This window comes from Aquarana catesbeiana, linkage group LG10, assembly GCF_042186555.1.
Source record: "Aquarana catesbeiana isolate 2022-GZ linkage group LG10, ASM4218655v1, whole genome shotgun sequence".
In the NCBI taxonomy this organism is placed as follows: Eukaryota; Metazoa; Chordata; class Amphibia; order Anura; family Ranidae; genus Aquarana; species Aquarana catesbeiana.
Window position 1 is genome coordinate 4,292,716 of NC_133333.1, and position 22,182 is coordinate 4,314,897.

At 48.6% G+C, this 22,182-nt stretch overlaps 1 protein-coding gene across 2 annotated transcripts in view; it reads left to right on the forward strand.

Annotated features, from left to right (window-relative positions):
- The first annotated feature begins 1,012 nt into the window (after positions 1-1,012).
- FBXO42 (F-box protein 42) overlaps positions 1,013-22,182 on the forward strand; it is a 34,180-nt gene continuing 13,010 nt past the window's right edge. The window contains exons 1-4 of one of the 2 annotated variants that reach the window (XM_073601510.1): positions 1,013-1,189; positions 8,062-8,319; positions 14,107-14,223; positions 15,176-15,310. In XM_073601510.1, coding sequence (XP_073457611.1) covers positions 1,045-1,189; positions 8,062-8,319; positions 14,107-14,223; positions 15,176-15,310 — 655 coding nt within the window. In that variant the 5' untranslated portion in view covers positions 1,013-1,044. Of the gene's footprint in view, positions 1,190-5,977; positions 6,085-8,061; positions 8,320-14,106; positions 14,224-15,175; positions 15,311-22,182 lie in introns of those variants that run through there. The other variant, XM_073601511.1, reaches the window with a different exon arrangement.

Genomic DNA, 22,182 nt, shown 5'->3' on the forward strand with positions numbered 1-22,182 from the left:
TTTTAGGTGACATAAGTTTGCACACCCCTTACACTAATACTTTGGTGAAGCCCCTTTTGATGTTATTCCAGCACTCAGTGTTTTTGGGGAGGAGTCTATCAGTATGGCACATCTTGACTTGGTAATATTTGCCCAAAAACACTCCAAATCTGTCAGATTGTGAGGACATCTCCTGTGCACAGCCCTCTTCACATCACCCCCACAGATTTTCAATGGGATTCGGGTCTGGGCTCTGGCTGGGCCATTCTAAAACATTAATCTTCTTCTGGTGAAGCCATTCCTCTGTTGATTTGGATGGATGCTTCGGGTCGTTGTTCTGTTGAAAGATGAAGTTCCTCTTCATGTTCAGCTTTCTATCAGAAGCCTGAAGGTTTTGTGCCAATACTGACTGGTATTTGGAACTGTTCATAATTCCCTCTACCTTCACTAAGGCCCCTTGTTCCAGCTAAAGAAAAAACAGCCCCAAAGCACGATACCGCCACCACCATGCTTCACGGTGGGTATGGTGTTCTTTTGGTGGTGTGCAGTGTTGTCTATCTTTTGGAAATATGGCCAAAAAGTTCAGGATGGGAGAGGCTCTGGAGAAATCCTGGAGAGGAGCATGAGGGGAGGAGATGAGAGAGCTTGAGAGCAGGAGGTCTTGAGAAGAGCCTTGTACCCTTCTCCTGACTGATACCTTCTAACAATGAGACCCCTCTGATGATTTGGAAGCTCTCTGCGGACCGTGGCTTTTGCTGTAGGATGCCGCTAAGAAAATGTCAGGAAAGACCTACTAGGACAGCTGAACTTTATTTGGGGTTATCAGAGGCACTTTACATGATGGCAGGATTTCAGCTTGTTGTTCAATTGAGTTCTGCAATTATACTGTGTACACTGACAGCCACAGACAAAGTGTGCTCTGCCCCTTTAATTAGATCTCCCCCCCACCCCCCCATGACAGAACTCTGCCATCCACAATATGGCGCCTGCTGGGCACAGCCCCGCCCACCCCGTCCTGCTGGACCCGGAGAGCGCAGAGCCCGGCGCCAACCACAAGATGGCGAGATGGAGGTGAGAGCAGACGCGCGCTACCAGGGGACGTTGTGCGTGCGCGCCCCCTTCACCGGCTCTGGCCCTTCCTCTACTGTCGCCGCTCAGGATACCGAAAAGGATGGCGGCTCGGTGAGGAAACGGAACCGGCCCGACCCAGGTGAGACCCCGGGCTGTGTCCTCATCCGTCACCGGTCCTATATACCCCCAATACCTCTATATACCCCCCAATACCTCTATATACCCCCCTGTATACCCCCAATACCTCTATATACATCCAGACCCCCCTATATACCCCCAATATCTCTATATACCCCCAGAGCACCACTATATACCCCCCAATATCTCTATATACCCCTAGACCCCCCTATATACCCCCCAATACCTCTATATACCCCCCAATACCTCTATATACCCCCAGACCCCCCTATATACCCCCAATATCTCTATATACCCCCAGACCACCACTATATACCCCCAATATCTCTATATACCCCCAGACCCCCCTATATACCCCCAATATCTCTATATACCCCCAGACCCCCCTATATACCCCCAATACTTCTATATATCCCCAGACCCCCCCTATATACCCCCAATATCTCTATATATCCCTAGACCCCCCTGTATACCCCCCAATACCTTTATATACCCCCAGACCCCCCTATATACCCCCAATATCTCTATATACCCCCAGACCACCACTATATACCCCCCAATATCTCTATATACCCCCAGACCCCCCTATATACCCCCAATACCTCTATATATCCCCAGACCCCCCTATATACCCCCCAATATCTCTATATACACCCGGACCCCCCCTGTATACCCCCCAATATCGCTATATACACCCGGACCCCCCCTGTATACCCCCCAATATCGCTATATATACCCGGACCCCCCTGTATACCCCCCAATATCGCTATATATACCCAGACCCCCCTGTATACCCCCCAATACCTCTACCCCCAGACCCCCCTGTATACCCCCCAATACCTCTATATACCCCAACATCTCTATATACCCCCAGACCCCCAATATACACCCAATATCTCTATATACCCTGAGACCCCCCCTCTCTATATACCCCCAATCCCCCTATATATACTCCAATATCTCTATATACACCCAAACCCCCTATATACCCCAATAGCTCTATATACCCCCAATACCTCTATATATACCCCCAGCCCCCCCCCTATATACCCCCAATATCGCTAGATACACCCAGACCCCTCTATATAATGTGTGTGTGTATATATCTCTCTTTATATATATCTAACATAAGTAAGTACACCCCTCAGTGACATTTGTGTAAATCTTTTCTTCTATCTTTTCATGTGACAACACTGAAGAAATGACACTTGTCTACAATGTAAAGTAGTGAGTGTACAGCTTGTATAACAGTGTAAATTTACTGTCCCCTCAAAATAACTCAACACACAGCCATTAATGTCTAAACCGCTGGCAACAAAAGTCAGTACACCCCTAAGTGAAAATCTCCAAATTGGGCCAATCAGCCATTTTCCCTCCCCGGTGTCATGTGACTCGTTAGTGTTACAAGGTCTCAGGTGTGAATGGGGAGCAGGTGTGTTAAATTTGGTGTTATCGCTCTCACTCTCTCATACTGGTCACTGGAAGTTCAACATGGCACCTCATGGCAAAGAACTCTCTGAGGATCTGAAAAAAAGAATTGTTGCTCTACATAAAGATGGCCTAGGCTATAAGAAGATTGCCAAGACCCTGAAACTGAGCTGCAGCACGGTGGCCAAGACCATACAGCGGTATAACAGGACAGGTTCCACTCAGAACAGGCCTCACCATGGTCCACCAAAGAAGTTGAGGTCACGTGATCAGCGTCATATCCAGAGGTTGTCTTTGGGAAATAGACGTATGAGTGCTGCCAGCATTGCTGCAGAGGTTGTAGGGGTGGGGGGTCAGCCTGTCAGTGCTCAGACCATACGCCGCACACTGCATCAAACTGGTCTGCATGGCTGTCATCCCAGAAGGAAGCCTCTTCTAAAGATGATGAACAAGAAAGTCCACAAACAGTTTGCTGAAGACAAGCAGACTAAGAACATGGATTACTGGAACCATGTCCTGTGGTCTGATGAGACCAAGATAAACGTATTTGGTTCAGATGGTGACAAGCGTGTGTGGGGGCAACCAGGTGAGGAGGACAAAGACAAGTGTGTCTTGTCTACAGTCAAGCATGGTGGTGGGAGTGTCATGGTCTGGGGCTGCAGGAGTGCTGCCGGCACTGGGGGGCTACAGATCATTGAGGGGACCATGAATGCCAACATGTACTGTGATATACTGAAGCAGAGCATGATCCCCTCCCTTCAGAGACTGGACCGCAGGGCAGTATTCCAACATGATAACCACCCCAAACACACCTCCAAGACCACCACTGCCTTGCTAAAGAATCTGAGGGTAAAGGTGATGGACTGGCCAAGCGTGTCTCCAGACCTAAACCCTATTGATCATCTGTAGGACATCCTCAAACGGAAGGTGGAGGAGCGCAAGGTCTCTAACATCCACCAGCTCTGTGATGTCATCATGGGGGAGGGGAAGAGGACTCCAGTGACAACCTGTGAAGCTCTGGTGACCTCCATGCCCAAGAGGGTTAAGGCAGTGCTGGAAAATAATGGTGGCCACACAAAACATTGACACTTTGGGCCCAATTTGGAGATTTTCACTTAGGGGTGTACTGACTTTTGTTGCCAGCGGTTTAGACATTAATGGCTGTGTGTTGAGTTATTTTGAGGGGACAGTAAATTTACACTGTTATACAAGCTGTACACGCACTACTTTACATTGTAGACAAGTGTCATTTCTTCAGTGTTGTCACATGAAAAGATAGAAGGAAAGATTTACACAAATGTCACTGGGGGTGTACTTACTTTTGTCAGCTATCTATAAAGATATACACACATTATATAGGGGGGGGTCTGGGTGTATATAGAGATACTTTTGTCAGATACTGTGTGTGTGTGAGATCTCTATCTCCTCTTACACACAGTATCTGACAAAAGTATATATAATATATTCTCCTTATAGAAGCAGATATTGGTGCTGGTTGGACGGGTCCAGTATGAGGTGGGCCGCTGGTCATTGCAGTAGATGGGTTCTCGGTGTAGTCTCACTCGTCTCGCTGTCCTTCAGACATCTCTAACCGATCTGCTGATCCAAATCTACCCTCCCCCTCCCCCCGGTCCCGGCATTGTCCGGCTCATGCTGTGATGGAGAACATGTCATTGTGATACGGGAGGCCGCTCGGAGTATATAGACCAAAGCAGACTTCCCCCGATATCTGACATGTACAGATCCCCAGAAGACTTTTTGTTTTTTTCCTGAGGTGTCACATTCCGCCCCCTTCTTGTGTTCCTGTCCCCCTCCGGGTGGGAGTAATCATTAGTGGGGGGTCTGCACTGTTATTAGGATCAGTGATAATTACCGTCTTCCCTGCCCTGAGATGTGCTGCGGCCTCTTCACATCCCTGTGCTGATCTATTACTACGCCCCCCCCCAAAACGGCTGTGTGTGTCACCGAAAATTACACCCTGCCGCCTGTCATGTGTGCCGCCATCACCAACCCACTGTTCTATGTGCAGCCTTCATTATAAGGGGGGCATTAGAGTGTAAGCTCCTCTGTACAGAGACTGATGTGACTGGGCTCAGTGATCTCTCTACAGCGCTGCGGTATATGTCAGAGCTATACAAATGTAGAATTAATAATAGTGTGGGGGTGCACGACAACATTAGAGCGTAAGCTCCTCTGCTACAGAGACTGATATGACTGGCTCAGTGATCTCTGTACAACACTGCGGTATATGTTAGAGCTTTATAATTGTTTAATAATAATAGTGTATGACTGTGGGGGAGGGGACATTAGAGTGTACATATAATAAAACATATTTACATATATATACAAAAAATAAATGAAAATGAATACATAATCAAACAAGCTTACATCAGCAAATAACAGAAAAGAAAATGTATTTTTTTTTCCGCAGAAAATAAAACATAAATAGAACTATATACAAAGAAACATAATTTTACTATCTGTAGCACTCGGTATATGTCAGAGCTATATAAATGTATATTAATAGTGTGTGACTGTGGGGGTGGGGACATTAGAGTGTAAGCTCCTCTGTATAGAGACTGATGTGACTGTGGGGGGAGGGGACATTAGAGTGTAAGCTCCTCTGTATAGAGACTGATGTGACTGTGGGGGAGGGGACATTAGAGTGTAAGCTCCTCTGTATAGAGACTGATGTGACTGTGGGGGGAGGGGACATTAGAGTGTAAGCTCCTCTGTACAGAGACTGATGTGACTGTGGGGGAGGGGACATTAGAGTGTAAGCTCCTCTGTATAGAGACTGATGTGACTGTGGGGGTGGGGACATTAGAGTGTAAGCTCCTCTGTACAGAGACTGATGTGACTGGCTCAGTGATCTCTGTACAGCACTGCAGTATATGTCAGAGCTTTATAATTGTTTAATAATCATAATAGTGTGTGACTGTGAGGGGGGTGGGCATTAGAGTGTAAGCTCCTCTGATATAGGCAGTTGATTGTTGCTTTAGGTGCAACAGAAGTCTATGGAGCTATAGAAGTTCGGGATGTAGAGAGTAACAGGTAGCGTATCGGAGGGTTTATACTGTGCCCACCTATGAGAACATGAAAGGTTTTGGTGTTCTGTGTTTGTTTTTTTTGCAGAATGTAGTTTGTGTTAATTGCTCGTTGATCATTTCTTAGTCTCCTCCCACATACATCCGGCTGAGCGCCGGTTATCACATAACCCCTCTCCGTACCATTTGTCTCACCTTCTCATGGCTAAGTGCTGGCGTGTCTGGGCAGGTAATGCCATGCTATTGTTTGGTTTGTGACTCCGTGTGCCAGGGCTGGAGGGTGCAATTAATATGTGTGATTGGTGCAGTAATCTGTAATAAGATCGCTAATGTCTGTATTGGCAGAGTTGGTGGTGATAACCTTCATGGTGCTGAGCTGTGCGGCCTCCTTTCCTTCTCTGGAGTCTGTATGGAGTGTGCTGTGAGTATATTAGGTGTTGGGTAGTATTATGATGTCTCTGGGATGGCGAGCTGCATCATCCCTCCAGTGATTACTAATCTAACTTGTGCCTGTGGGCCGTTGCCGGGGGCGCGGGTGCCTGTGGTCCGTTGCCGGGGGCGCGGGTGCCTGTGGTCCGTTGCCGGGGGCGCGGGTGCCTGTGGTCCGTTGCCGGGGGCGCGGGTGCCTGTGGTCCGTTGCCGGGGGCGCGGGTGCCTGTGGTCCGTTGCCAGAGGCGCGGATGCCTGTGGTCCGTTGCCAAGGGCGCGGGTGCCCGTGGTCCGTTGCCAGGGGCGCGGGTGCCTGTGGTCCGTTGCCAGAGGCGTGGATGCCCGTGGTCCGTTGCCAGGGGCGCGGGTGCCCGTGGTCCGTTGCCAGGGGCGCGGGTGCCCGTGGTCCGTTGCCAGGGGCGCGGGTGCCCGTGGTCCGTTGCCAGGGGCGCGGGTGCCCGTGGTCCGTTGCCAGGGGCGCGGGTGCCCGTGGTCCGTTGCCAGGGGCGCGGGTGCCCGTGGTCCGTTGCCAGGGGCGCGGGTGCCCGTGGTCCGTTGCCAGGGGCGCGGGTTCCCGTGGTCCGTTGCCAGGGGCGCGGGTGCCTGTGGTCCGTTGCCGGGGGGGGGGGGGCGGGTGCCTGTGGTCCGTTGCCGGGGGGGGGGGGGCAGGTGCCCGTGGGCCGTCGCCGGGGGGGGGGGGGCGGCGGGTGCCCGTGGGCCGTCGCCGGGGGGGGGGGGCGGCGGGTGCCCGTGGGCCGTCGCCGGGGGGGGGCAGGTGCCCGTGGGCCGTCGCCGGGGGGGCAGGTGCCCGTGGGCCGTCGCCGGGGGGGCAGGTGCCCGTGGGCCGTCGCCGGGGGGGCAGGTGCCCGTGGGCCGTCGCCGGGGGGGCAGGTGCCCGTGGGCCGTCGCCGGGGGGGCAGGTGCCCGTGGGCCGTCGCCGGGGGGGCAGGTGCCCGTGGGCCATCGCCGGGGGGGCAGGTGCCCGTGGGCCGTCGCCGGAGGGGCAGGTGCCCGTGTGCCGTCGCCGGGGGGGGCAGGTGCCTGTGGGTCATCGCCGGGGCAGCATCACCAATACGTGGTCATTTTTTTACATTTTTTTACCCTAAGGTAAAGGATAGCAACTTTTGTAAGAATTTTTCATTATATTGCTAGCAAATCATCAGCTTTTGGCTGGCTGAGAAATGTGGTGTCTTCTCTGGGGGTGGTGAGGTGACATATTTTCTGTCATTTTATGAGAGGACAATGATCGATTGTGTCTGGATTATTGCTGTGTGTTTCATCGTCTGCCTGTAGATGACTGAGGGAAAGATCCGGACAGTTTGCTGCAAAGACTATTAATCTGGCAGCGTTAATGTTGGTGATAAATAAGTATTGAGTGGCGTCTTGTGTTTCCGGCGTTCCTTCCACTGAGCTCAGCTGTGCTGACGGTTGGGCGATCGGTCCTCTGCATTTATTGAGATGTGCCGGGAAGAGACGCGTCGCCCCGTACCGTCACCGGTGCTTTTATTTTTTATAGGCGGGTGAGGGTGTACTGACCCCGGTTTGCCTCCATTCGTATTACTTGGTCTCTGTAGACTCCGGTGTCAGGATGGAACCACAAGAAGGGATCTCACGGCCTTTACTTCTGAGAACTGTGAGAATGGGGACAGCGAGGGGGTTCATTCATTGCCTGTAAAGACCGGCTGGGGGGGTCGTCTTTCCTTCTCTAAGCTTCAGTCTCCATAAATAATCTCGGTATTATCCTGTGTGGAATATTTCCCCTATTACTTTATTCAAATGTGAAGTTCACTTTTAGCATAAAATCCTCCATTCCTCATCTGAACGATCGTGTAGTTGTGTTCGAATATCGGGCAGAGTCCACTGTGATGTTTCCAGCTCTCCCACATGTTCCAGCAAATGTACATTTTCTATGGTAAGATCAGGTGATTATTTTTATGACAAACCTCTTTTTTTTTTTTTCCCCATTCAGGACGTGTGTGGAATGCCATGGCCAGCTCCTCTGAGAGTGAAGATGACGCATTTATGGCGGTTGACGGAGAGGGCGCAGTAGACGGGACGATGGAGCAGGACGTGGAGCCACACGCTCAGCCTGAACTGAGCAAACACAACCGATCGATGTGCGAGCTGCCGGAGGAGGTGCTGGAGTACATCCTGTCCTTCCTGTCCCCCTATCAGGAGCATAAGACCGCAGCCTTGGTGTGCAAGCAGTGGTACCGGCTCATCAAAGGTAGGTGGAGGGGAATGTCCTGTGACCAGAAGTCTTATTAAAGCCCAACTCAGGGCAGATAGAAAAAAAAAAAGATCCCTTGCAATGTGGCACTACAAGGGTAATTGCTCTTGTACAGTACTGAGCGGAAGTGAGTATATCTCCTTGTTTTGTTCCCCCTAGACCAGGGGTCTCCAACATGTTCAAGCAAAGGGCCAGTTTACTGTTACTTTGGGGGGGGCAGATTGTGGCCAGTGGGGTAGAAATGTCCTGGGCCAGCATCGGGGAGAGTAAACATGGCCTTAGGGTTGGTGGCCAGTTAGAGACAAAGCTGTTCCCATCTTTGCTATCGGTGGAGGAAATGGTGCCCCCATGTTCATGTCAGTGGGAGGGGTGGTGCCCCTAGGGCCAGATAAAGTCTAGCAAAGGGCCACAGTTTGGTGACCCCCCCCCCCCCCACCGAGCCCTAGACATGCAGTCTATACATTTTTTATTTATTTTTTGCAGGTGTTTACACCTGGCTAAAAAAAATGTTGTCTATGTCTTGGGGAACAATAAAAGGAGATATACATCCTCTGCTCCTCCCCGCAGCTAGAGGTGGTCCCGTCAGCTTCTGCACCTGTCTTGTGGACAAGGGTCCTGATTATCCTTACGACCAGAGCAGGGTCCATAGCCCTGCTCTGGATGTGAAGTTGCCTAGGGACAGTCATCATGGGGGGGGGACACTACCTGCCGGGGGAGCTAAGGATCAGATAAGTACTGTTTTCTCCTCTACCCTGGACAGAAAGGGCCCCTACACTGTCCCACCGCAAGGGATCTTTTTTTTTTTTTTTTTTTTTTTGTTTTTTCTGTACAGGGTTGAGCCTTAGGCATAAAGGTCAAACCATTTTTTTTTTTTGTTTTTTTATGCAGAATGGGCCGTTTTATTTGTTCAGGCTTCATTAGGCCCATTTCACACTTGGGACTGATTTTCAATGAGTACCATTCGTATCTGTGCAACTTCAAAGTAGTCCTTGTACTACTTTGGTCCGACTTTGAGGCGACTTGAGGTCCCTAGACCTCAACATTACACGAACATTGCTTAACCACTTCAGCCCCGGACCATTTGGCTGGCCAAAGACCAGAGAACTTTTTGTAATTCGGCACTGCGTCGCTTTAACTGACAATTGTGCGGTCGTGTGACGTGGCTCCCAAACAAAATTGACGTCCTGGAGGCTGCACAGTGGTGTAGTGGGTAGCACTTTCATCTAGCAGCAAAATGGGTCGCTGGTTCGAATCCCGACCACGACACTACCTGCCTGGAGTTTGCATGTTCTCCCTGTGCCTGTGTGGGTTTCCTCCGGGTACTCCGGTTTCCTCCCACACTACAAAGACATGCTGGGAGGTTAATTGGATCCTGTCTAAATTGTCCCTAGTGTGTGTAAATGTGAGTTGGGGACCTTAGATTGTAAGCTCCTTGAGGGTAGGGACTGATGTGAATGTACAGTAATGTATATGTAAAGTGCTGCATAGATTGATGGCGCTATATAAGTACCTGAAATAAAAAAAAAAAAAAATAGAGCGACACTTTTGAAAAAAACACATTATTTTTTACTTTTTGCTATAAAAAAAATCCCCAAAAAATATAAATGATTTTTTTCCTCAGTTTATGCCGATACGTATTCTTCTTCTACATAATTTTGGTAAAAAAAATTGCAATAAGCGTTTGATTGGTTTGCACGAAAGTTATAGCGTCTACAAAACAGGGGATAGTTTTATGGCATTTTTAGTAATATATTTTTTTTTTTTTTTTTTTACTAGTAATGGTGGCGATCTGCAATTATTTTATTTTTTCCGTGACTGCGACGTTATGGCGGACAATTTTGACACATTTTTAGGACCATCGGCATTAATACAGCGATCAGTGCTATAAAATTGCACTGATTACTGTCAAAATGACACTGGCAGTGAAGGGATTAACCACTAGGGGGCTAGGGAGGGGTTAAGTGTGTCCTAGGGAGTGACTCTAACTGTTGAGGGGCGTGGCTACGAGTGACGCTAAAATGATCACAGCTCCCGATCACAAGGAGCTGTGATCAGTATCCTGTCACTAGTCAGAACGGGGAGATGCTTGTTTACATCAGCATCTCCCGGTTCTTCCTCTCCGTGAGACTATCCCCGCGGACATCGAGTCCGTGGGACCCGCGATCCTACTCGCGAAGCTCGCGTGCGCGCCCACACGACGGCCTAGGGCTACATACACATTAAGGCCGCTGCGAATTGTAGCGGCACTTCCTGTTCTCGGCAGTTAGATTTACTGCAACAGGAACTACCGCTACAGTTCACACCGGCCTTAAAGTGATTGTAAAGTCTCCTCCTTTTTCTTTTTTTTCTTTTTTTTTTTTTTGTTTTTTGTTTTTTTCCCCTATAAAAATAATAAACATGTTATACTTACCTGCTCTGTTGCAGTGGATTTGCACAGATCAGCTCGCATCCTCCTCTTCTCGGGTCCCTCTTCTGTGCTCCTGGCCCCTCCCTCCTGTCCTTTGCTCCCCACAGCAAGCCGCTTGCTATGGGGCATCCGAGCCGAGTCACAGCTCTGTGTCCATTCAGACACGGACCCCCCGACCCGGCCTGCCCCCTCTCTCCCCTGATTGGCTAGCTGACTTTGACAGCAGCAGCAGTCAATGGCGCCGCTGCTGTCTCTCAGCCAATCAGGAGGGAGAATCTCGGACGGCTGAGACCCTCGTGGACGGAGAGGGACCTCAGGTAAGTGTTGGGGGGGGGGGGGGGGGCTGCTGCCCACCTCCCTGTTCCCCCCCCCCCCCCCCTTCTTGTGCATGGTGATTGGTCTGGTCTCTGCCCCCTCCTGTAGTTTTCTGTAGTGGGTGGAGCCTGCCAGGCCCCCCTCGCTGTTCTGCCATCCCCCCTCTTCTGCAGGGTGATTGGTCTGGTCTCTACCCCCTCCTGTAGTTTTCTGCAGGCATCTTGTAGTGGGTGGGGCCTGCTGGGCCCCTCCTACAGCTCTTTTCTGCACAGTGATGTCATTATTACTCTTGCTAGGTAATATCTTGGTTTGCAAAGGAATGTGATTTGAGCAATATGTTTTTGGTGAGTATTTTGTGTCCAGGGCTTGGCTCTAAGTTTTGTGTTCCGGTGTACTTTTGGCATATATATCGGTCTTATGTTGGCTCTTTGCTCCTTAGAGGGGCTGTAGATGGACCAACAACCACAATGCTCGGGAATGAGCGGAGCGGCCCGCCACTTGTCACCACACATGGAGGTTTGTAGATAGATGCCCGTCCATCCTTCTTCTATCTCCATTTATTTCCCGATATCCACAGATGCCGTACTTCTGGAGATTTTTTTATTTATTTAAGATTTTTGCTTTGTAATCTGATGAATGTTGTAGATAATTGGTGGAGTGCGGTTCCATGATGTCCTTGTACTGTCCTGGATTCAGCTAAATATATCATTACTGGACAGAGTCCAGGAGCAATGTGCCAAAAAAAGGGGGGAGGGGAGCAGACAGATGATCTAGAGATAAAATTATATATACTGTATATACTCTCACACACGTGTCACCCAGCTACTAGCGTTTCTGCCCTCTGTCAGTGACTTGGTGTGGTAATGTGATTTTAATATTTTACTGCAAGTGGAGATGGGGGGGGGGGGGCGGGAGTCAGCCATTGGTGACCGCTCCTCCTGAAAATGCTGTCAGCCTGGCTGTTGTGTGTAGAGGGCGCACTTCCCGGTCAGTGAGTGGAAGTGGGGTGAAGTCGTTGGGGGGGGCGCAGTCATAGATCTCGTTCTCTGGGGGGTAATGCTGTGTTCCCTATCCTCATTCTACATCAATCAGGATTATTAGACCCTCCCCCCTCTCCTTAGAATTCTGAACCGTTTACCGTTTTTTTTTTTTTTTTTTGGCTTTATTTTTTATTTTTTCCTGTGAGATGTCTTATGGCTGGAAGGCCGGGGTCTGGCTGTATGACCATGTATGGTATAGTGATAGCGGGATCGCTTCCAGACACAAATACTCCGATTGTTTGTTTTTTTTTTCACTGCAGATATCGCCGTTCCCGCCGTCTGTTTACATTATTCAGCTTTGATATACATCGGTCTCTGCTAAATATTCACTTTATATCCCCCGCGTACTGCTGCAGTGCAGATTATTATACAGGATTTATATAGCGCCAACAGTTTACGTAGCGCTTAGATCAGTGTAATGCGAAAGAGGACCTTTCTCGGGCAAAGTGAAGCTTCTGTTTTTTTCTGGCCTGAGTACTGATACTATTGACAACGCAGCCTATTAATTCCTTACTAGTTGGTGATTTTGCTGCAGTGTGAGGCACTTGGTGCTGTTATTTCTTATATATATATATATATATATATATATTCTCCTGTATATGGGCCATTGATCCTGACTTCTCCTCCTGAAAATTCTCCAGCAGTTTCCATGCTTGGGGAGGAAAGTATGGAAGCCAGGCAATAAGCATTTTTCAGAGAGATCAGCATCTCCCTGCACACAGGTTTTCTTTAAAGTGGAACTCTGAGCAAATTTTTTTTATTCTCTCATGCAGTGAGGCTGTGCCTGCCCTGAATGGGTTAACTGCTTGTTTTTGTCTGTTTTGAAGAGAGCGGAGATGTGCTTCCCTAATTCGCCAATCCAAGCGCAAGACGGGTTTCCATCGCTCCTGCCCCCCCACCCCATCCTCCCCGCACATTAGTGGTCTTGTGAATGGACTGTTCCTGACTTCGTCATGCCTATAGACGGGCTCTGGACATGGGGATGGGAGGAACCGTCCACTGCTGGACGTGGGGGAGCTCTATTTTCCAGAGGATCGATAGGTTGGGATGAGTATATAACTTTTCCTTGCGCCCCTGGACAAAATGAGTAGTTAACCCATGCAGGGCAGGCACAACCCCATCTGAATGGGGAAAAATAAAATATTTGCCCAGAGTTCTTCTTTAAAGTATAACTAAAGGTTCAGGTTTTAAAACCAAAAACAAACATGTCATACTTTACCCCTGCTGTGCAGTTGGTTTTGCACAAAGTGGACCCGATCCTCCTCTTCTGGGGTCCCTCAGAGGTGCTCCTCCTCTAGTGCCCCATTTGGAGAGGAGCTCTCCCTCGGGGTCACTCATGCAGGTGAGCTCCCGTATCCTGCTGCTGTGTCTATTGACACAGACAGCAGGAATTGACCCCCCCCCCCCCCCCCCCCCCCCCGGCTCCTGCGTTTATTGGATTTGATTGACAGCAGTGGGAGCCAATGGTTGCACTGCTATCAGTCTATCCAATCAGGACCTGAGACATCGGCTGGAACTGGTGTACTTGTCCCCATCGCTGGAAAGACCGGGTTCAGGTAAGTAAAAGGGGGCTCTGGGGGGCAGCTGCAGCACAGGAGGTTTTTCACCTTAATGCATAGAATGCAAACCTTGAGGGTTTACAACATCTTTAAAGTAGAACAATAGGGAAAACTTTTTTTTCTTTTCCTTTTTGGATGGAGTAAGGGAGGGTGATAACAACTGTGAGGTTGGGTTTTTTTTTTTTGGCCATCTATATCTCAATGAAAAGACTTCCCTTCGTGTCTTGTAGCCAAAACAGGAAGTGAGAGAAATTTCCTCCAAAGTAAGGACATCTCTGGTTGTCACCAGAACCTAGTGTCTCCACTGGAAGGGGTTCTAATCCCTCTCCACTCTCTCTAGCCAGAACTTTTATACTTTTTAATAAGCAGTATATTCTATCAATGCTCAAATTGAAAGGACAGTGTTTAGGGAAAGGTAGGTGCTCCTCTCTTCCTCCTAACATGCCTGTGTTTTTACCACTAGGGGTCGCTCATCAGTGTTATCATGGATTTATTAAAGCGGTCCAAGATGGGAATATCCAATGGGAGAGCCGAACATATCCTTATCCCGGGACCCCGATCACCCAGCGCTTCTCACACAGTAAGTGACCCTGGTGGGGCTTATAATCTCTGGTGAAAACGGCATTGGCAGAAAGTTCCCATTAGTAAATCCCCCCCCCCCCCCCCCCGCTCCAATGTAAAATGCAGCAAAGAAATAAAACCCGTAGAACAAAAAAGACCTCCATCTGTTGCGTAACTACAAGTCTCATAATTCCTCTTCCTTCAGGAGTAATGCTCCTAACTTTTAGTGGCTTGCAATGCCTCATAGGACTTGTAGTTCTGCAACAGCTGGAGGGCTGCAGGTTGAGCACCCATGCAGTAGATATACTGAATTTGACCGATGTCAGTTTGTGATGAGATCTCGGGGAATCTCTCAGATCTCTGCAGAAGATACTACAAAACACTGCAAGCTTCTCCTCACCATAATGGGCTCACTGGGTATTCCCCAGAATCTTGCTGGAGGAGGTGTTGCTGCCCTCCCCTTGGCAGGTGGAAGCCAATTGTATCTGCAGAGTGCTTTCTAGACCTGTATTGTTGGCTCAGATATGTATACAGAGATTGGGAAGGGGGGGGGGGGGGGGGGGGGGAGCAGGAAGAAAGTGCTGGGTAATTGGGCAAGGATGTCCCTGCAATTGACAAACAGCGTGGCTTAGCTGCCCCTTCCCCACACACCCTCCTCACTGGCTGTGATTGACAGCAGTGGGAGCCAATGGCCAATGGCTCCCACTGCTGTCTCTGAGCCAGTGAGGAGGGAAGAGAGCCGGGAAAGCAGCTGCTCTCGTGCACATTGCTGGATGGAGAATGGGGCTCAGGTTGGTATTAGGGAGGTGTTTTGTCTTCATGCATAGAATTCATGAAGGTAAAAACCTTCAGCCTTTAAAAGCACTTTAATAAGAAGGTAGAAATGTATTATTCTCGGTAAGTACCATCTTTTTTTTATGCTCCGTGTCGGTGAATGTTGTGTATGACGTGTCCTCTTGTTTCCCGCTCAGGTGCATGTTACTACGACTCCAACCAGTCGATGTATGTGTTTGGCGGCTGCACTCAGAGTAGCTGTAACGCCGCATTCAATGACCTATGGCGGCTTGACCTGAATAGCAAGGAATGGATCCGGCCCTTGGCCTCGGGTGAGTGGATCTCCGCCATGTTTGTGCCTCTCTGTTGATCCCCTGCTGAGCAGGCGGATGACAGGTCCATGTCTCTTGATGCAAAGTGAACACGGCCCACTGCTGTCTATCGGGCTGTCGGACGAAAATGGACCGACTGTCATCCGATCCGCCAGGCAGATGGGGAAGAGATCTCCATCCCTCTGTTTTTAGTGGACAGGATCTGATGCCAGTGGGTGTAAACGAACACATGTCCATTGACATCGGTCTCTCCATAGAAAGCAATAAGGTGTCTGATCGATCGGGTCCGCCTGAAAAACGGACAGGTGGACCCGATCGGTCCATCAGTGTAAGGCCCCTTTCACACTTGTGCGACTTGTCCTGCGATTTGGGACTGCAAAGTCATACCCCTTGATTTCCAACGAGTACCACTCGCTCTGGCCCCGACTCGCTCTGGCCCCGACTCGCTCTGGCCCCGACTCGCTCTGGCCCCGACTCGCTCTGGCCCCGACTCGCTCTGGCCCCGACTCGCTCTGGCCCCGACTCGCTCTGGCCCCGACTCGCTCTGGCCCCGACTCGCTCTGGCCCCGACTCGCTCTGGCCCCGACTCGCTCTGGCCCCGACTCGCCTCAAGATTAAACGGGCATTGCTTCAAGTTGTGTGACGTTCAGGTCATAAAAGTGTGAAAGGGGCCTCAGATTTCTTTTTATTTACATTTTTTTTGTGTCTAAAAAACTGATCTATATTTAAAAAAATAAATACCGTATTTATCGGCATATAACACGCACTTTTTTCCCCTGAAAATCAGGGGAAAATTGTGGGTGCGTGTTATAGGCCGATTCCCGCCAATTTTGTGTGCCGCCGACATACACAACCGTGTGTAAATTCAAATATGGCGCCGAGACTGCAGGGACTCGGCGGAGCCGAGATACACATACCCGAGAGTCCTCGGCTTTTCTCGGCGCCGCTTACAGTCCCGCCCAGTCCCGCCATTGGACCTATCTCGGCTCCGCCGAGTCCCTGCAGTCTCAGCGCCATATTTGAATTTACACACGGCTGTGTATGTCGGCAGGGATCGCGGCGATCACACTAGGCTGCACTGGGGCAAGGCTGCACTGGACACTGGGGCAAAGCTGCACTGACAATTCTGCACTGGGGCAAAGCTACACTGACAAGGCTGCAATAGACACTGGAGCAAGGCTGCAGATGGACACCGATAACGCTGCATTGATGGGCATTTTAATGTAAGTTTTTCTTCCTTAAACTTTATTCCTAAAAGTTTTTTTCCTTAGAATTCCCTCCTAAACTTGGGGTGCGTGTTATATGCCGATAAATACGGTATAGGTATATATATATATATTTCGCGTAGCGCACATCACTCTGTAGAGGGTGATGGAGTGCAGTTTTTCTCCCGGGGTGAATGGACAGGCTGAGATGACCTCATTTTGGGGGTCAGGGGTCCCTGGTAATATAAGAGCAGGCTGATTTGCCATTGTTGGCAGTATATTAATACTTGCGGGTCCCCACAGCTGAGGGCAGAGTGTCCTCCCCAGGCTGATGGAGTAGAACTATTGCACTTTTTCCATATACAGACATGGTATATTCCGGGCTGAGCCTGCAGGTTCCTTTATAGCGAGTGCAGCTGACAGGCTGGTACAGTAATGAGAGAAATTGCTGGGTTTTTTTTTCATCGTTCTGCAGCCAGATTCTTCTCTCCAGTAATGAGAAATTCCCAGTTCTTGTCCTGAGAATGTGCTGCACAGAGGTATCCCACGGGTGGGGCCCCGCCACCATCCCACCCAGCTCTCTCCTTCTAGGACAAGGCCATAGGCAGCTTCTCATCGATGAGCTCATTGCAGCCTGGAAGGATGCCCAGATGCTGCCGTTCTAACATGCTCAGGTGTCCTTCTCACACATTGGCAGCAGCTTGGGGGAAAACCCCGCCTAGAACCCAGCTGCAGGGGGCAGCACCGTGGGCACAGTGCTGGTTCTAGTGGAGGCTTTATACCGGAGAGGATTTATTGACGCTCCCCTGCAGTCCTGAGCCTCGTCTTTCTCCCATGATTCCCGTCCCCATTCACTTATTTATAGGAGAAGAATATCCCGGTTCACCAGGAAGGAGAGTGTGGGAATTCTTCGCTAGCAGTATGGAGTCTCCAGGAAGTGGTGTATCCTGTCCCCCGGAGCAGATGTCATCCTATAGATTAAACTCGGATTGTTCAATGTAAAGAATGAATGGGTTGTCTGTGGGGTCAGGGGGGGGTTATTGTGGTGAACTCATGGATTGTACAGGGACCAGGGAGACCCCTCAGTCCTGGAGTGTGCTGCTGGGAATCTTTTGGGACCAGTGACTCCAGATCTGTGTATGGGGGGGGGTCGGTATTCACCCCCCTCCCTGATTATGCCCCCCAGACCCCCCGACAATTGTTCACGCTCGATTCTTCCCACACTTGCACATTCTTCTAAAATCATTCCGGGATGTCATCCACTTGAAGACCAGGCATCTTCCACAACTTTTTTGTTTAAATCAGAATTTTTTGCTAAAAAATTACTTGGAACCTCCAAACATTATATACATTTTTTTTTCGTTTTTCTGTTTTGGTTTTTTTGTTTTGTTTTGCAGACACACTAGAGAATAAAATGGTGATTGTTGCAATATTTTGTTTTGCTGTATTTGCACAGTGGTCTTCCAAACGCATTTTAAAAAAAAAAATTTTTTAAATGTTTTTTTATAAATACACTTTAATGAATATTAATGCAGAAAAACACCATCGATAACCCAATTTTTGATAAAATATAAAAGATGTTACTCAGAGTAAATGAATACCTAACAGGCCACGCTTTAAAATTGCGCACACTCATGGAATAACGGCAAACTGCACAAAATCTCCGTAGGTGACAATTTAAAAATGTTTTACAGGTTACATGTTTAGTGTTGGAGGTATTCTAGTACTAGAATTTTTGCTCTCACTCTAACATTCACAGCGATACATCACATGTGTGTTTTGAACACCGTTTACATATGCGGACGCGACTTGTGTATTCGTTCACTTCTGCGTGCGAGCGTGGAGGGGATGGGGTGCTTTTAAATTTTTTATTTTTTTTCTACTGTCCCATTCATTTGTATCCCTTTTATTCCTCTTGTCATCCTTCTTTGTAATAGAAATAAGGGCATAGGGTGCTCTGGTCCTCCGAAGGGCATAGAGAGGAGTGGTAGCCATATTGGCCTCAATCTTCTCAATTCCCAGCTACCGCCAATGTCGGATTGCTCCTGGGCTTCCTCCGATCGGTCAGGTAGGCCTCGGAACGACTGGGAAGGGGGGCACCCCTTCTGCCGCTTCTAAAATTGATCCTGCGGCAAATCTGCCCGCAGGACCACTTTTTTTATATGAAAGAATCGGTTATAGTAAAAAAAATACCAGGGATATGGCGGCTAGCTGCTGCCATACCCCCGCTATTTAAAGGGGTTGTAAACCCTCATGTTTTTTAATGCATCCTATGCATTAAGGTGAGAGAACACCTGGCAGTCACTGGCCCCCCAGAGCCCCCCCCCCCCCCTTTTACCTGAGCCTCTTCATCTCTTCGGCAGGGACGCGCTCTCCCTCTCTCCACAGGGTCCTGGCTCATGATTGGATAGATTGATAGCAACGCAGCCATTGGCTCCCGCTGCTTTCTATCATATCCAATAATGCGGGCGCTGGGGGGGGGCGGGGCCGAGTCCGGCATTCGTGTCTGTGGACGAAAATGCTGGACTAGGAAGTGTGTCCACAAGGTAACCCCCTCAGGAGAGAGCTCCTCTTAGGGGGTTATCTGATGCGGGGAGGAGCCGCAAGAGCCACCGGGGGACCCCAGAAGAGGAGGTTCGGGGCCAAAAACGAGCTGCAGAGTGGAGGCACGTATGACATGTTTGTTTATGTAAAAAAATGATCGTTTACAATCACTTTAAGTCAGACAACTATTGTGAATGCCCAGAGGCTCTGATATGTAACTTTTCTTTTTCTGAAATAAATAAAAAGAATCTTGGGGAAAAAAAAAAAATATATTGTATTTTTACTATGGGCCCAATCGACAAGTGTTTATACAGAGATATAATGCAATGTCTGCAAATCCTTATACCTGGACACCTTTCACTCGGGGGGGGGGTTGTAGTGTCAATGTAAACTGTACACACCCCAAGGGGTTGATTTACTAAAACTGGAGAGTGCAAAATTTGGTGGAGCTGTGGATGGGAGCCAATCGGCTTGTTCATGCATCCTCCCAGTTTTAGTAAATGTCCCCCCCCCCCCCCCCCCCCCCGGAGGCCCGATATTACAGAGAGGAACTCGTCAGTATATACATACCACTCACGTATACGTTTTGGTGCCCGGGAGTCCCGTGGGAAGCTGGCAGGAATTTTTCCCATTGATGGCTGGCGTCAGGGAAGTTCATGGTGATTCTTTGTGGATTCCTAGGAGTTTGTGCTGCAGCCAAGGAATGTCTGGAGGCTTTTCTCACTCACTGAGGCCTTGTTAAGGAAAAATGTTTATATATATATATATATATATATATATACACACACACCGATCGGCCATAACATTATGACCACTGACAGGTTAAGTGATGATATTGATTATCGGTTACCATGACGTCTGGGAGTAGGTGGGATATATTAGGCAACATGTTGTCACTAAAGTTTGGGTGGATAACAGTTTGTTGTGTTGGGGGCTGTGTAGTCGCAGACGGGTTCGGGCGCCCAGACTGACCCGTGTCCACAGCTAGGAAACCTTTTACTCCTCCCATTCATGTGGATGTTACTTGACACATTCCACCTACCTCAAGCATTGTTGATGACCAAGTACACCCCTTCATGGAAAACGTACTCCCTGATGGCAGTGCCCTCTTTTCAGAAAGATGATGCCCCCTGCCACCCTGCACTGAATGGTTTGACGAACCCAATGAGTCAAGTGTTGACTTGGCCTCAATTCTCCAGTTCTCAGTCCAAACAAACATCTGGGGATGTGCTGGGGGGGGGATTCTGATCTATAGAGGTCCCAACTTACAGGATTTAAAGGATCTGCTACTGACAGCTAGATGCCAGATACCACAGCGACACCTTCAGAGGACTAGTGGGGTCCATGCCTGGAGGGGTTATGGTGGGTGGTCATAATGTCATGGTGTGTATGTGATCTTGTAGTGCAGACTATTCCTTAGCTGAAACATGTCGGGTGGACCCCTCACGGATCGCCGCTATTTGATATTTGAGCTCTGTTTCGTTCTTCCAAATGTGAGTTTGTTTTTTATTATTTTAATAAAATAGTGTTTTAAAACGTTATTACGCTATGTGAGTTTTGTTTGCTCCTTGCATGGCATATGAAACTACACGTTTGGCGTATGCTGGATTACCTATGGGAGAGGAAGCCGTGCAGACCCCCCTTTTTCTTTCCATCATCTGTTGATGACATCTGACAAGACGCATTTCCCAGAACCAGTGGTTATTATGCTTTTTTGACTTGTCTGGCGTACGCCATTTCAGGTCAATTTTTTCCGGTAAGCCTCCTCTACTCCTGGTGTTGGCCCCGGCACTGATGTACAATCTATGCACACTTGTGGTTTCCCTTCTGCCCACTCGCCAGATTTGGTGCGACTAAAATTCTGTGAATACCATCTGGCCATGCATCACCCCCTTTGAACTCTGATGTTTTCTTCACTATTTTTCTAGACATTTTTTATGGACTTTTAAAGTTTTATGTTTTTTATGTTTGGTGTCTGGCTCATGGAACCAGCACGGGTTTCTACCAATCACTGGCACATCTGATGATTAAGCATTATTGTGTATTTACTTTATATATAGATCAACATTGATTAATTATTTGACACTATCCATTTTATGATCATACATTTTTTGGTAGTATTCACTATTTTTATATGTTTTTATTGTAATACACACGGCTGTGGATGTGATATATAGCACCACACTTTTTTGTTTCTTTTGTTTTTTTTTCTGCCTTGAGTCTATAGGTGTGTTGGCTGCTTTTCACTTTCTTTCTAAACATAGCACTGTACTTAATTTTTATTTTTGCTTTCCAGACTATTCTTTGTAGCTGTAATGACAATGGAGTTGTTTACCAAAGGCTTGGCATTGGTCGTGCTGGTTGTCATGTGACACGGGTTACATAATTGCTTTACTCCGCTCTAAAAACAATAGACTGTATTTAAAGGAGAACTCCACCAAGCACTATTTGCATGGTGGGGGTGGGGCGGAGGATAGGTTGCAGTTGAGGGGGTGGTCAGAGACACAGCATGACCCCCCCCCCCCCCCCCCCCCCACTGATCTACAAATTGATGTTGATTAGGCTCATTTGCTGTATAAAGTTCTGTGTTCGTGTGTGTGTGTGTGTGTGTGTGTGTGGGGGGGGGTTGTGTGTTTTTTTTTTTTTCTCCCCCAGAGTTAGTGATACTAAACACACACTGTGTAATGTACATCGCCCCTTCTATTTCTGTATGTACATAGTTACATAGTAGGTGAGGTTGAAAAAAGACACAAGTCCAACCCACATTATATGTCAGTATTACATTGTATATCTCTGTATGTTGCGGTCGCTCAGGTGATTATCTAATCGTTTCTTGAAACTATCGATGCTCCCCGCTGAGAAGGGAATGCCACATCCTTGCCGCTCTTACAGTAAAGAACCCTCTATGTAGTTTAAGTTTAACTGCTTCAACCCCGGAAGATCCCCCCCCCCCCTTCCTGACCAGAGGACTTTTTGCGATTCGGCACTGCGCCACTTTAACTGACAATTGCGCGGTCGTGCGATGTTGCACCCAAACAAAATTGACGTCCTTTTTTTTTACCCCACAAATAGAGCTTTCGTTTGGTGGTATTTGATCACCTCTGGTTTTTTTTTTTTTTTTTT